Source organism: Monodon monoceros, unplaced genomic scaffold, assembly GCF_005190385.1.
Source record: "Monodon monoceros isolate NGI ecotype Baffin Bay Population unplaced genomic scaffold, NGI_Narwhal_1 Super_Scaffold_11, whole genome shotgun sequence".
NCBI lineage: Eukaryota > Metazoa > Chordata > Mammalia > Artiodactyla > Monodontidae > Monodon > Monodon monoceros.
Window position 1 is genome coordinate 113,837,521 of NW_021703767.1, and position 16,641 is coordinate 113,854,161.

At 34.6% G+C, this 16,641-nt stretch overlaps 1 protein-coding gene across 3 annotated transcripts in view; it reads right to left on the reverse strand.

The window, feature by feature from the left end:
- The window catches only part of RNF13 (ring finger protein 13), a 139,062-nt gene that overhangs the window by 56,328 nt on the left and 66,093 nt on the right, over positions 1-16,641 (reverse strand). For all 3 annotated transcript variants that reach the window (XM_029214043.1, XM_029214042.1, XM_029214044.1), the window contains exon 4: positions 15,668-15,793. In XM_029214043.1, the coding sequence (XP_029069876.1) occupies positions 15,668-15,793 (126 nt within the window). The remainder of the gene's footprint in view (positions 1-15,667; positions 15,794-16,641) is intronic.

Below are 16,641 nucleotides of genomic sequence, written 5' to 3' on the forward strand. Positions count from 1 at the left end.
AATTTATAAAATATGTGGTTAAATTAATAGCTCATATTATAACATTACAAACACAAGAGAGAAAATAAGGCAGTTTTCTTTTTAATGAATTAAAATAGCATAAATAGTTCACCAACATAGGACCTACTGCTCTAATGTTGGGAAAAACGGCAAGAAAACCAACCAGCCAACAAAATTGTCACAAGGAATGTTTTGCAGTCATGCAAAGAAAAGTCAATAATCAAAAAAGTAAGTTTACTAATTTTTGCCTATGTGTGCATGTTTTATTTTTAGGTGGATTTTGTTTGTTATACAACGAAAATTTAAGAAAATGCCAGCCTCCACAGCCTCTCCTCTGTAGATTTTACTGCTTTCCAAGGGGAGGGAAAAAAAAAATCTCTCAAGAAGAATAGAATAGCTTCTAAACTTTATTTCTTATTTATTACTTATGTATTAACCTATTATTTATTCATTATATTATCATAGCAGAACAGACTTCACTTAGCTTTCATTAAAACAAAAGTATACTTGGTTGGGGTTGCTATTAGTTTATCTGATGCTTTAATGACCATTTAACTGTTCCCAAAAAAAGCTAACGAAGTAACTAGGGAGAAATGTTTCTTTCACAAATCCAGAAAACAACTGTTTCCAGAGATACAATTTAAGAAATATAAAATTTATATCAAAAGTTGTTCTCTCCTAATATAAAACTTAAGTTTTACATTTCTTTTTAAAGCCAACTAATACACAAAGTCATTGAAATTACATGATTTAACTTGTTTCCCTGAAAAATATATATTTGTGAGCAAAGATACAACATGTTAAGATACAGGGTAGGTGGTCTCAGGAACCATGATAAAGCGTATGTAAAGAAACATAGTTCAATTCAGTGTTTGCTGAATTTGCATAACAAGTAAGGTATTGTGTGTTGGGCACAATGCAGAACTCAAAGGTGAATCAGAAACAATCACTATCCTCAGAGATCTGGACACTCATGGATATCCAAACAGATCCAGTGCTTTCTAACCTATCTGCTCATGCTATCATCTCTGCTTGGAATAGGCTTTGTCTTCTGAACACCTAATCAGCCCTTTAAATTCCATTACCTCCATGAAGCCTGCCTGTCCTGTTCCATGCCCTGTTCCACATGCTGCCCCAAGCACCCATATAACTGCTTCCTGCTTAGTATTTATATCAATTTGTTATCTTACATAGTGCCTTATAGTTGTTAGGGAAGCACTGACAGAAACCGCCCACCCTGGCCAGGCAAGGTAATAGCCACTTGCATGAGTTATCTCACAACAGGAGATTCTGGTAAGGAACACGGAACTAACAAGCTACCACCAACTGGAAGAATTCGGAAAAGGTCAAAAGGAGAGAAGAGACGCCAGTCCACATGTCCTACCAACCTCCCAGAATCCTTCTTGATGGAATTCATCTTGGCTGAGCGATGCATGTGCCACCAGGAAGGACTCTGAGTCAGAATGACTGGCCGGAGACAACCCAGAAACTAACCCCATCACCATAAAACCCGAGACTGTGAGCCACGCGGCAGAGCAGTCCTCCTGGATTTCCTGACCCTGCTGCTCTCCACCCAGGCACTCCCCCCACCGAAAAAGTCTCTTGCTTTGTCAGCACGTGTCTCTTCAGACAATTCATTTCCAAGTGTTAGACAAGAGCCCACTCTTGGTCCCTGGAAGGGGTCCCCCTTCCTACAACGTACTTACACATTATATATACCTTCCCATTTACAAAACAGGCCTTCATGGGGTCCTTAAATCGTCTGCAGTCTATGTGTGAAATTTTCCAGTAAGAAGGGACAAAATAATCATCAATTTTACAAGAGGCTTTCTGAACTGCAAATTGTTAAGAATGTAAATTAATGGATTTACAACAATCTGCTATGTAACTAAATCTAGTCATTATATTCTTAAAACTGCATTGAGCAGCTGAGGAAAACTGTTTCTTTCACACATCCAAAATGCAATTGGTTCCATAAATACAATATAAAATTATATCAATATCAAAAGCTGTTCTCTAATAAAATAATAAAATTACTTAAATAGAAAATGACTAAAATAGGAAGGAATTCTGTAAGCACAAATGTGAATTACAAAAAATAGAAACATGTTTTCAAAATTTTAACAAGAAGGCTTCCCCAAGGTCTTTGTTGTTGTTATTGATTTTTAAAATAAGAAATTAAATAAAAGAAACACATTAACATATGGATCAACAGGCTTACGAATACAAACAAGGAAAATATATCCATGTTATGAACTATAAAAATCATGTGTCAGTCAAATTAAATTACATTTTGAACTAAGCAGCAGCTGGTATTTTCAAAAACACATGAGGCAGAAATAAGACCTAAATCATTCAGTATGCATGTGCAAGGTTTCACATTCATAAAATGCAACCTCAAACACGTTGTCAGATGGAGGCAAAGAACTCAAAGATTCATAAATAAAAAGCGGGCACAGTTAACAAACCTAAATTCTAAAACAGCCATCAACACTGAAAATTGCATGAAAAGGCCTTCTGAATTGAACTACAAATCTGCCTTTTTAAGGGAACTGATTAGGGAGCCATTAGCTCAAATAGTGGTAAATGTACTAGTTTACATCTAATCAACAAATGAGCTGCAATTAAATTACATAGACCAGGTAGCACCTAACCAAGAGTTTTAAAGAAATATGGGACTGCTGTCTTGTTATTATAAATAGCCAGTATGCCAGAAGATAGCGGACTGCTAATGGAAGAGGCTTCAATAAGACACGTTCTAAAAGGAACCCTGGGAATGACACAGTAACTCATCTTATTTCCAGACTGGACGAATTGGTAAAACACTAATAAAAGAGGCATTGTAAGAAGAAAAAACTGATTGCACTGTCAAGATGTCCATAGTTCATTAATGACATAAATGTACACTAATCTATCCTTGTTCTCAAAAAGATAATAAAACCAAAATCCTGCTGCCTTAATGGAAATCACAATACTAGAAATCTAAATTTATGATATTTATATTTTAAAGTATTGCCTTAAAAATTAACAAAAGACAATTTTTTCATGCATCTTTTCATAATCGTTTTTCATTATCTTTAGATAATTAACATCTAAAAATGTTAATTATCAGAAAACTAAGCCTGACATTATCTTGAAAAAAGAGATGTGAAAAATAACATTTAGAGCATTATGAATGCCAGACTTCATGTTTCTTAAGGAACTACCTTGTTTATTGGTATATATCTCAAGCCTACAAGAATCTCTCTCATATAAATACTTGTTTAATCAAACTAAACTACAACTAAGATAACTATTACCCAGTCTTACCCAGAAAGATATATGCCACAAAAATGAAATTTCCTTATATTTATTGCTTAGTTCCCCCTTAAAAACATGCCAAAAATTTTACTTCAGTCATTGTAGATAAAAATTTTTCTAAAACATTTTCCATTTTCCTAGCTGTCTCAATTAAAAGACACCAAATGTGATTTGACCTTTTCCAGTGACTTGGGGATCATCATGAACATGCTTTACTGGACCCTAGCGGGGTTTTCTCCTTCATGTTAAGTGTCAATGTCACTTCCTCTCTCTCTGTGCTTAGACTACCAGTAGTCATTCTAACCTTGCTCCACCCTTATATTCTTTTTTTTTTTTTGCGGTACGCGGGCCTCTCACTGTTGTGACCTCTCCCGCTGCGGAGCACAGGCTCCGGACATGCAGGCTCAGCGGCCATGGCTCATGGGCCCAGCCGCTCCGCGGCATGTGGGATCTTCCCGGACCGGGGCACGAACCCGTGCCCCCTGCATCGGCAGGCGGACTCTCAACCACTGCGCCACCAGGGAAGCCCCACCCTTATATTCTTTTCTATAATAGAGAAACAAAGAAGTAAACCTGATAAGAATTCTATTCTTTAAACAAAAAATTAAGTACATAACAAGTTCCAAGAAAAATCGGGAAAAGTATATGGTTTCAAAGCTGAAATTTTGTGACATTTGTTATGGTGGTACAAAGGCATGTTTCCGTCTCTTATTTTAGGTTATGTTTGAGAGCGTTGACCTTTTGATTTATGGCATATTACAAATGTACATGTTTATTTATTATTTAGGCTTAAAGATAAGTTGTATTTATTTCATTAGAAAATTCTGGTGGTAGGGCTGGTAAAATCTGTGTTTGTATGCAAAGCCATACTTACCTGTTTCAAGTAGAACAGAAAACAGAAGCCAGAATCCTTGGAACTTTAAAAATTAATTAAAGATTTTATGTTATGCCCCAGTGGCAGCATTTTAAAGTCAATCTTAGTACATGGGAAAGCAATTTTTAAATATCAAGGGTATTGAAAACTGTAGGTAATAAAACAATTTAGTGGACCTGGGTGAACTTTTTTAATAAAAGGAAATTTCATTTACCAGAGTATCATAGCTAATACAGGTAAGTACTGTTTCATGAAACTTTATTACAGGCTGCATGTTGTATATGTACTGAGGCATGAATAAAAATAAATTTCTTAATGTGGGCTGCAGTCAAAAAAGTTTGAAACCCATATAGTGAGTTTTTAATGTTCTGTAGGTTGTCTGCAATCAGAAAAGAGATTTGTGCTTTTCCACTCATCGCAACAATATTATTCTGTAACATACCATCACAAAATCAAGGTCATTAACTTTCAGGTCTTTGAATGTGGCTGTTTCTAATGAAGTTTTAATATTATATCTAGTACATGGTTAGTACTAAAGATTAAAACCAAAAATGATCCTTTTTTCTTAGTGACATTAAGAAAACCCAAATAAACCTTTATGTGTAGCTATTTCTGATGTTTGCTATTGATTTAAAGATGTTTTTCTTTAAAAAAAAAACTTTTACTTTTATATAATGAACTATACCAGTTAAAATAAACTATTATCAGTTAAAAGCTGTCTAGATTTTTACTTTTGAGAATTGCAATTTAAATTTAACAAAGGTATCCATAAAATATTCTCTAGTTACCTATGTACTGACTATATTAAAGTGCAAATTAAAATGAAGGATCCAACCTAAGTTCATATTTCTGGATACTGATAGGATTCATATTCCAATCAAATCTTAATTATTTCTCATCCTAACACAGCAGAAGCTCCATTTTAACCCACCCACCACTGTTAATAAAGCTTTTTGGAAGAAACTGTTGTGCAACAAAAGGATAAATCGACACTTGCTATCAGCCTACTAGGAATTTCCAAGTAATGACAAGGATTCATACTGCACTTGAAAAACAACTGATGGGGCAATGAGACTTTGATGCTCAGCGCCACCCAGTGACAGATCTCTGAGCATACTCCTCCCTTTACTGCCTACTCATTTTGATGTTCTAAGCACTATACTGTAAGCTCAGCACACAGAACTGCATAAAACATTAAGTCCTACTCCCAAGAACTGAAGTGAGAAAAGATATACCCATGGTGTTTTTTTAGGCTAGAATCAAGCGAGAGAAAGAAACTATTACAGGGCAAAAAGAAAGAATCTATAGTAAAGAAATAAGAAATGCATAGTACTGTTGGCTGGGGTTTGCCCTGGCCTCAGCAAAGAATCCTTCCTATCACAAGCTTTTCAGACACAAGACAGAAAATGAGCAGCTTTAGTTAGCGATCACTTTGTGGTACACTTGACATCACTTTATTAAAACATTTGAAATTATTGTAAAAATATTCCAAATAGGAAGCTCCTTCATGAAAATAAGATATTAATACTAGTTTGACACAATCTGTAAATGAAATAAAATCTAAAAGATTTACCTAACAAAGTCTTCAATAAAGTCTGGTTAAAGTAATTAACAACATTAACTAATTAACATTAGTAACAGGTCTCTCTTAAGCTGAAGAGTACTCAGATATTTATTTTACTATTTAAATTGTACATACATACATTATGAATACCTTTTCTGTGAATGCTATGTTTTAAAACACAAAGGTAAAAAGCCAAAACAGAAAAGCATAACACAGATACTGATGGTTTTGGAGCCTGGCCTCTTCTGTCCATCTTGGCTATACAGTGGGTTTTGGCACTTCCAGCAATCTGAAAACTGAAGCTTCACTTTACTGCCCAACCTCTATGGATCCTCTGCAGAAAATGTAGTGTAACTCTGCTTCTAAATCTTTCCAAATGCCAACTGAAAAAAATTCTCTGGAAAACATTTTCTTTACTTTCAGAACTGGCAACAGAAAGCAACCATGACTCAACCATCAGCCTGGGCACAAACTACCCTTTTTCCCAACTTGGATATCTAACACAGAAAGAAAGTTGTTTTCCCTATAAGGGAAAGAGATGAATTAAAGAAATTAATGGGGGACTTAGAGAATAGAGATAATTTTCAAAACCTAGCTATGGTCTTCTTTCATCTGAAGAAGTAAGAAGAAATTAAGAAGTAAAATCTCTTTCTCAAATGATCAAAGCAAGGCAGATGAGAATGGAACAACAGTAGAGAATTCAGAGTGTGAATGTAAAAACTGTTAATTCTATCTACAGGATAAAAATTCCTGGAAACATTACAGTACAGTAGGGAATAATCAATTGTTGAAATAAGATCCAGAACTGTGGCAAGCAATCCTGCCAAGATTAAATCCAACATAATTCTTTCCTACAGGTTATTTTAGCATCACTACAGGCCATGTTGGGAAGAGCTACTCTAAGGAAGACGGTATTAGACCCTAATGACGTTTTCACTCTCATTAATAGGACTTCAATGACATAAGCCATCTTTCCCTCTTTCTTTAGATCCCATCTTTCTTCCTTAACTAGACATTCTTCATTTAATGTGTATCTGAGTAATATGAATAACTTGATTTTGAAGCAAAACAACGTGTGTGGAATCTATGACAAAGGAGGTAAGAATATACAATGGAGAAAAGACAGTCTCATAAATAAATGGTGCCGGGAAAACTGGACAGCTACATGTGAAACAATGAGATTAGAACACTCCCTAACACCATACACAAAAATAAACTCAAAATGGATTCGAGACCTAAATTTAAGAACCGAAACCATAAAACTCCTAGAAGAGCACACAAGCAAAACACTGACATAAATCAGACCGATATTTTTTGGCTCTGTCTCTTAAGGCAAAAAAAAATAAAAGCAAAAATAAACAAATGGGACTGAATTAAACTTAAGGCTTTTGTACAGCAAAGGAAATCACTGATAAAACAAAAAGACAACTCACTGAGTGGGAGAAAATATTTGCAAATGATATGATTGATAAGGGGTTAATATCCAAAACATATGAACAGCTCATACAACTCAATATCAAAAACAAACAACCCAATTTAAAAGTGGGCAGAAGACCTGAATAGACATTTTTCAAAGAAGACATACAGATGGCTAACAGGTACATGCAAAAATGCTCAACATTGCTAATTTTCAGGGAAATGCAAATGAAAACCACAATGAGATATCACCAAACACCTGTCAGAATGGCTATCGTCAAAAAGCCTACAAATAACAAATGTTGACAAGGATGTGGAGAAAAGGGAACGCTCCTGCACTGTTGGTGGGAATGTAAATTGGTGCAGCCACTATGGAAAACACTATTGAGGTTCCTCAAAAAACTAAGAACAGAACTACCATATCATCCAGCAATTCCACTCCTGGGAATATACCCGAAGAAAACGAAAACACTAATTTGAAAAGATACGTGCATCCTGATGTTCACAGCAGCATTATTTACAATAGCTAAGTATAGAAGCAACCTAAACGTCCGTCAATAGATGAATGGTTAAAGAAGATGCGGTATATAACTGAATATTATTCAGCCATAAAAAAAGAATGAAATTCTGCCATTTGCAACAACATGGATGGACCAAGTATAAAGCTTAGTGAAATAAGTCAGACAGAGAAAGACAAATACTCTATGTTATCACTTACGCATGGAATCTAAGAAAATAAAACAAATGTATATAACAAAACAGACAGATTCACAAATATAGAGAACAAGCTAGTGGTTACCATTGGGGACAGAGAAGAGGCAAGATAGGGGTATAGGATTAAAATAGATAAGCAACAAAGATATATTGTACAGCACAGGGAAACAAAGCCAATGTTTTATAATAACATTAAATGAAGTATAATCCTTAAAAATTTTGAATCACTATGTTGTACACCTGAAACATAATATTGTAAATCAACAATACTTAAAAAAAAAAAAAGAATGTGTGTTGAAGAGCTATGTAAATTAAGTTACTGGCATTACATTCTTTCATGAGGTTAGGGTAAAGTACATGTAATTTACTATTTTTCATCTTTTTTATTTATTGAATGTTACTTTCCTAGTAAAAGAAGAGAATTTGCTTTGTTGTTTTAATACTGAATAAATTTGTATATAAAGGAATCTAATTATTAAAACACAGATATTTTTATCAAAGGGTAGAAGAAAGGAATAAATGAATAAATTAAAGAACTAGTAGCACAAAGCTGTTTGAACCATATATGGGTAGAAATGTTTCCATCCACCGAGTATTATTTAATTAATGAAAACTTTGATACAGGATTCTGAAGTAGATTAGTAACAAATGCTATAAGTTACTTTGTAGAAATACAGAAAAGAGTAAGAAAACTTAAATAATGATATTAGATGATTCTGAGATATTTGAGAATTTAATTTCTACTCAAGCTCATATCTACTTGCTTATTAATACTACTGAAATAAAAGTGCAGTTCTGAGAATACCATGTAATGTATCAGCCTGGAGGCCTGAGAGAGAATAATGAAAGGTAAGCCTAGAAAGAAAAACTGGATGCCTATTTTGTAAGATGATAAAATTTCACTCCAAAAATTTTATTCCTTGTTATTATGATAATAAAAGTCACATAAATAATCCAAAAAAATGTTTATTTTAACTTTTTAATTCTCATAAAAATTGGGACCTAGAGAAAAATGTTTGTAGAATAAATGAATATCTAGGTTTAGAAATACTTCCAAGAGCATTAAGTGAAATGAACATGAAGCCAATAAAAGGTTCCAATAATACTGTTTATTCCCTAATCCAGTTAAATTTAATTGTAAGCCCTTAGGATTTTCTAAGTTAGTTCATTCAGCAAATATTTATTAATCATCTACCAAGGACCATACAATGTATTAAGCATCTGAGTTGTAGAATCTAAAACACTATCTTTTCCCTCACAGAGACTGACATGGGATTAAATAAGTAATATATAAAAGAAGAAGTGATCTAGTCTGCCTTGAAGAAAATCAGGGAAGGTTTCAGATAGGAGATGAAACTTCATCTTAGACCTAAAACAAAGTCAGATTTCCCAGACAGACAAACAGAGGGAAGATATTCCAGATGAAAGAGATGGTAGAAACCAAGAGAGACGGGGAGAGACTGCTCAGCACATAAGAGGATTTGTAAAGTCTTGACGATTAAGGTAAGGGGACAGGCAAAGTACAGATGTGACTTTAGACAGAGACAGAAGTCAGGTCAAGTAGGGTCTTGTACCCCAGCTAAGTTTTGTAAAAGTCACATTCCAACAGAAAATGAGTACCAATATATTCCTTATCACCTTTAATCCAAATGTAACTCCATCTAAGCCCCCCCCCCAAAAAATGTAGAGGGAATAATATCTAAGTCGTTTCAGCCTCCTGCAGCTATATTTTTCAAAAATAATCACTAGAAAATGGTAACACAGAAGTAAAGAAGTCAGTTTTAAATGTTGGCGAGTCACATTGATTAAAGAAAAGGGTCAATTTGCAGACAGTCATACAAAGAGAAGATTATTGAAATGATTACTCAACAGCACATTTACTCTAAAAAGTAATCTCACATAGGTTGAATTTTTTAAGATCAGAGTATCATAATTTTGATCGAAATTTTATACCTTAGGTAACTTAGAGCCAGGTTTAACATCATGTGGCTTTGTCTCTACTACCAACATGTGGAACTGTAACCAAATATATTGTTCTTTAAAAAGTAACTTTCGCTTGTTGATTGCAAAATACAGTTCCATAAACAAAACCCATATATATATTAATTTTATTGCAGAAGTTTGGAGATTATAATGACAGCATTTAATTTAAGTTTGAGTCTGTGTTGGACAAATATGCACTACGCTTACAAATGATTGGAAAATCAGTTTTATTTGCCTCCTTTTTTGACATTGGTTTGATTTTTTTTTGTTTGTTTAAGTAAAAATCACTAAACTTGTGCAATGGTAGCATGGAAATTACCTGAGGTGTCTTGTATGATTGTGCTTTGACAAGGGTGGACATAGCTTAAATTATAAAAACTAAAGATTAAAGAAAAAGGAAGTATAAGTTTATGCTGCCTATTTAGAAGAGAACTTTCATTCTTCATAACTATATAACATTATAATGCCACTGATTCATAAGGGGTTTAAATTAATTCTGTAGGGTAGGACACCAGCATTATTAGTGTTCATTTTATATCTCTAATGTTCTTGGTCCTATTGAAACATTTCAGTATACAAAAATACTGCAATATTAATACCCAAGAGAAAAGCCATCATAATGTGTATGCTGCTCATTATGATCAGTGTGGTACAATTTTTTAAAATAAACTATCATGCCCTTCAAAAAAACAATCACTAGAGCGTAAAGTGGTAATAAAATTCAGCAGAAGTACACGCATTGCACCATTTCTGTTTACCAAACTTCCCTTGAGTTCAGTTAAAATAAAGTAAATTGACTATTTGAAGAAGTTGTTGACTTAGCATTAAAACCATAAGGTAGAAATACCTTGGACTACAATGACAGACAGATTTCTGATAACTAATGTTTATTTGGCTATAAACACAGAACTCTGTATAGTTTAGAAAAGTTCTATTTTGTGATTATTTTAATGTTCTTGAAATAACCAGGTATTTTTACAAAATTTTTAAAAATTTTACTACCCACTGGGATGCCAATTCAAGTCTTCTGAGAACTCTCTGCCTCAGAATGCTACAAAGTCATTTTTCTAACTAAAAGATTTAATGAAGCCTTGACTTATTTACCAAAGAGCCAGCAATGTTTTCTTAATTTCAAATACTCACCAAAAACTAACATTTCCAAACAATTATATTTTGTCACAGTGAAGAACAACTGCACAAAGATAAACAAAATAACATCGCTTTGCTTTTCCTCTAAAGCCAGCGGTCCCCAACCTTTTTGGCACCAGGGACCAGTTTTGTGGAAGACAACTTTTTCACGACTGGGGAAAGGCGGGGTGGAGGGGCTCAGGCGGTAATGCAGCGCTGGGGAGCGGCAGATGAAGGTTCACTCCCTCGTCCTCTGCTCACCTCTTGCCGTGCGGCATGGTTCCTAACAGGCCTGGGACCCTGTCCACAGCCCAGGGCCCTTGGGGACCCCTGCTCTAAAGAGCTGTATTTTTCAGAAGATACAGTTTCTGTCAGTGTGAGTAAAAGTGACTGTTTTCAAATTAAGCAGCTGGCATGTAATCAACAGTTCTTCTTACTGGCCTTCTGGACATCCCACACATCCAAATGCTGACTCTGAGGATGAGTTTTGCTGTATCTCTCCAAGGCAAGACAGATTAAAAGGTTCAAATGTGCTTCTCCTGACAAAAGGTAAAAAAATTAAAACAGTATTCTATCTTAAAATGTTACAAATGATTCAATTTCCTACCCTCCAAAAACTGTTAACTGCATTTCAGCTGTGTTATTGGCTACCCTGAGTCACAAACCACTTGGGATAGTTTGTATATAGAAAATCTGCCATTTCCTTTATTGTTAACACACAACTTTCACGTCATCATTTACTTTTAATAAAGAATAAGAGAAGTCTAGGTTTCTTTAATTACAGCATAATATTCGTCTTCAAAAAAATCTAAAGAATTATAAAAAGTAAACCCTGAAATGTCCATCACCATTAATCATTTGAAATATCTTGATACAATTTTATTTCGTACTTCTTTTCCCTTCTGCTATCTACAACGGAAAGAGTTCCCTTCTCCAAGGAAAGCTCTGTAAAATAGGGCCAATTCTTATTTGTCTGAGATAATCTGGGTATCACTTTGGATAGCAGGCATGACAAAAAAACAACCTTGCAACTACTCTCAACTGTAGCACACAGTATGGTGCTGAATTAAGCTTTTCTCAGTACTCAGTCTCAGGATGCTACATCAGGAATAAGAAAATGAGCTATTTTCTTAAGTCAGTGTATTCACATAAAACTGTGGCTAAATACATGAATGAACCACTATTGATTATCTACAAAGAGCTATTTATTTGCAATTCAGAAGAGAAGCACCATACATAAATTGTAAACAGTTAGGTTCCGTAACATACTTAATACAAACTTAATCATCAATTTAGCCCAAAAAAATACAGTCATAGATTTCTGATCTGAAGATTATACCTAATAAAGCTAAGAGCCAATCCACCAGTAACCACCCTTAGAAAGGAAATTTTCTTTGGGATGAGACTCCAGATGTTTCTCCAGTAATCATGATGAATTTATCCTTATCCACTCACCCTACACTTGATAGGTGATTCATAATTCTTATCCTTGTATATTTATGAAACTTATTTTGTATACATTACACACTGGCATGATTAAACTGTCCTTTATAAGCTAAATTAAAAATTTTACACATCAACTGACATGAGTTACTATATCACAGGGTGACTTATCAGCCAATGATTTCGTTTCTGAAAGGTTCGAACTAAATTTATGTCTCAATTTGACTGGGCTAAGAGATGTCCAGATAGCTGGTAAAATATTATTTGGGGGTGTGTCTGTGAGGGGCTTTTGGAAGTGATTGGCATTTCATTCAGTAGGCTGAGTAAAGAAGATCCACCCTCACCAATGTGAGTGGGCGTCATCAAATTCCTTGAGGTTCCAAACAGAACAAAACGTGAAGGGAGGGCAAATTCCCTCTCTCTTCTTGACATCCACCCTCTCCCGCCCTTGGATGTCACAGCTTTTGGTTCTTGGGCCTCAGGACTCCAGGACTTAACACCATCAAATACCCGGGTCCTCAGGCCTTCAGACTCTAACTGAATTATACCACTGGCTTTCCTGATGCTCCAGCTTGCAGACAGTAGATTATGGGACTTCTCAGCCTAATACAGTCAGCATCTTTGCCATCTTTACCCTCATTCTATTTTACACCAGTAATGAAAAAAATCACTAAAACATTAATGGCTAATACCTACTGCCTACTTACTGTGTGCAAGGCACTGTTTGATAAGCATTTAACAGTGATTATTTCATTTGATTCTCATAACAATCCTCTGATGTAGGGAACATTTAAAATTCTATTTTACAGATAAAGAAATTGAGGCACACAGAGATAAAACAACTTGCCTAAGACCACACTGCTAATGAATGATAAAGATGGGATTCAAATGTATGCAGCCTGTTTCCAGACCTTGATTAAAACCAATGTCTCCCTTGTAAATTAATGTGTCGTAAACTTAATATAACTGAGACAAAGACAGAAATCATTAGGAACAACATGAGTATGAAATCTTTACCCTTAAATGGCTATAACAGACCGTGCTGTATATTTGTAAAGGAAAAATAACAAAGTTAAAGAATATGTACAGAATAGAACTTTATCCATTAAGACTACGTCTACATGGTGAGTTATAATAATAAAATTTTTAACATTTTCCTTTCTAAGATGAGAATCCTCAATCTAAACATTTTTACATATTTTTTACATGTACATACTTTTAAAGAATGCAATATACATGTAAGTAGAAGGCTTACTACACTACATAGTTTGATTTAACAAACCTTTATTGCTCTCCTACTATGCACTATGGTACAAATTAGATATTTAAATATAATTCAAATATGAACTCTAAACACAGTAAGCTTGCATATAACTGAAATATATATAATAAAAAATAATACTGTGATAAAGATACAAAGGAGGTATTTACAAAGTGGAGGGTGGCACATTGAACTGGAATCATTCATTCTGCCAGAGAGAGGGTAGAAAGAAAAGTAAGGCTTCCAGAAGAGGTAACTTTCTCAGCTAGCACTTAAATGATGAAACAGTCAGAAACATAGGTGATAAAGGTCATCTTGGACAGAGAAAATAATGTGTGTAAAGACACAGCAAGTTGAGAGATTTCAGTAGGTTCTACGGCTACAGCATAAAATTCAAGGCAGGAAGTGGAAAGAGATGAGCTGGAGTAATAGCTAAATCAGGAAATTCCATTAGAAGTACTCAGACTCATGATGAGGATCCACTAAAGGGATAAGAGAACAAACAAACCCTCCTATTCATTCCTGGGTTGGGTTTTCACCCTCAAAAATAAATATTCAATGGCAGTATTTCCCTAAATTTTACAGTGAACCACCTCCCTTCCCCACCTAAAAGAAGAAAGTTATTTAAAAAAAAAAAAAAAAAAGAGGTATATTCTAGTTTCTAGTTACCAAAGACTTGACTGAGACGAAAATTACATACCTTAATGATGCAATAAACCTTGAAATCAGCAGAATTAGCTTATTTTTAGTTTCTTAGTGGCATGAAATTAATGAAATATTACAATAATATTTCATTTTTGTTGGAACAACCTGTAATTATTATAGTTTAGTTCTGGATCAAATCTTAAAATGGTTTAAATTCAAAAGACATAACAACCCTGAAGAGAAGGAAATCTAATACATTTGACTTCAAGCTCTATTTTCCCATTTAAAGGCAATTGAGAGTTTAAATTTGGAATTAATATACAATAGTAACAATACTTATTATTTACAAAGTGCTCTACATTTTCAAACCCTTTTACAGTTATTACTTTATTAGTTTAATAAGTTTATTATGGAGGTGTCATTTCTTTCATGAAATGAAAGGAGCAGAGACAAAAATTCAGGCACAGCAGGAGTCAGGGCAGCCTTTCCTACTTAATAGACAAATCATCTAAGATCAAGCATGGAAGGTACATGAAATAATATCCCACATCTGTTCTCTAAGATACATGCGAGACACTCAGGTTTGAGATAGTCAGGTAAAAGTAACAGGCCTCAATCTGGCTCTCCTAACAAGGCCAATCCAAAAACAGAATTGTAAAGACAGTAATAAAAGTATCAAAAAAAAAACAAACAAACCCCCAAACTAAAAAACCATACCTTCAGAGCAGCACTGATGATAGTGAGGGAAGTTCTATGGCAAACTTTGTTTTACTATCTGAAATGCCAGCTTAACCCACTCCATGGAGACAAACTTTATACAAGTGACAGAGTCAGCTTATTACAAGAGAGAAATCCCAATATCAACAAAGATACAGATACAGATGCAGTAATTATACTGGAAGGGTGAAGGCATGAAACTATAGATTAACATTTCCATTGCTAGGTTAGATCAAGCAAGACCACTATTAAACCACAGTTCAAGATGCCCAACCACCACATGAAAATTCTTAGAACCAATAGTAATTATTTATGTCCTAGTCTATTTATTTATTTTCAGTCTTACTAAAACTGCGAATCATAAAACTGATGGCATTTTCCTCTTTGTACTGGCAGCTAAAAGCTTAGAGTAAATTTTATAGCAAATGAATAAGAATTAAGTAAACTCACTGCTGTCTTTCTTGCCTTCACCATCTCCTCATTTTTTTTTGTCCTTACTCGTTTATTTTTTTTTAATCTGAATGAATTGTGTAAACTTTCTTAAAGGCTTTCTGAGATAAGGGAGTATTTAAACTAGCTAACTAAACGAACAGTAACAGAAAAATGAAAAAAGAAACATTACCTTTTCATCAAAATTACAATCAAGTCTTCTAATCAACACGATGAAAGTGCCAGATGAATTGTCTCTTAGTGGCGGAGGCACTATGGGTTCACAGGCATTCTCTGGTTTTGAGTTAATCAAGAAGCCCTAAAAAAAGAATGAACAGTAAGTTTTCTCTCTGTTAAACTCAAAAAAATGAATTCAACTTACTTCTATAAACACCTTTTGAATCTGTTCCATGTGTTTTGCATTATGCTAGATGAATTACCTGGCAACTACAACAGTTCCTACCCTCCAATTGCTCACAATCCCAGAACTTCTAAAGTAGTATTTGGCTTCCTAAGCAATTTTTTTTTTTAAGTAAGTTCCATTTTTACTATTAAAGTTAAAAAAAAGAAATCACACATAAGCCCATCACCCCAGAGACAACCACTGTTAGCGTGTTGGTATATTTTCCAACAATGACTGACATTTCTAAACCAAGCAAACACTTCTTAAAAATTAACTTTTAAATTTCTTTCCTCAGGGGCTTCCCTGGTGGCACAGTGGCTGAGAGTCTGCCTGCCAATGCAGGGGACACGGGTTCGTGCCCCGGTCCGGGAAGATCCCACATGCCGCGGAGCAGCTGGGCCCGTGAGCCATGGCCGCTGAGCCTGCGCGTCCGGAGCCTGTGCTCCGTAACGGGAGAGACCACAACAGTAAGAAGCCCGCGTAACGCAAAAAATTAATTAATTAATTTCCTCAAATAATGAAAATGCACAGCGTTTCTAGGAATTTATTATATAGAAACATTAGCCTAGGTATATAAAGGTATATGTAGAAAGATGTCCCCTGCTGCATCATTTTTAATAGCAAAAACTGGAAATCATGCACATCGATAAGGCAGCCATTTAAAAAATTATAGTATATTCATACAATAGAAAAATAATAGAATCATTAAAAAGAATAAGATAAATCCTTACATAATAAACTGAAAAGACGTCCACAAGATAACT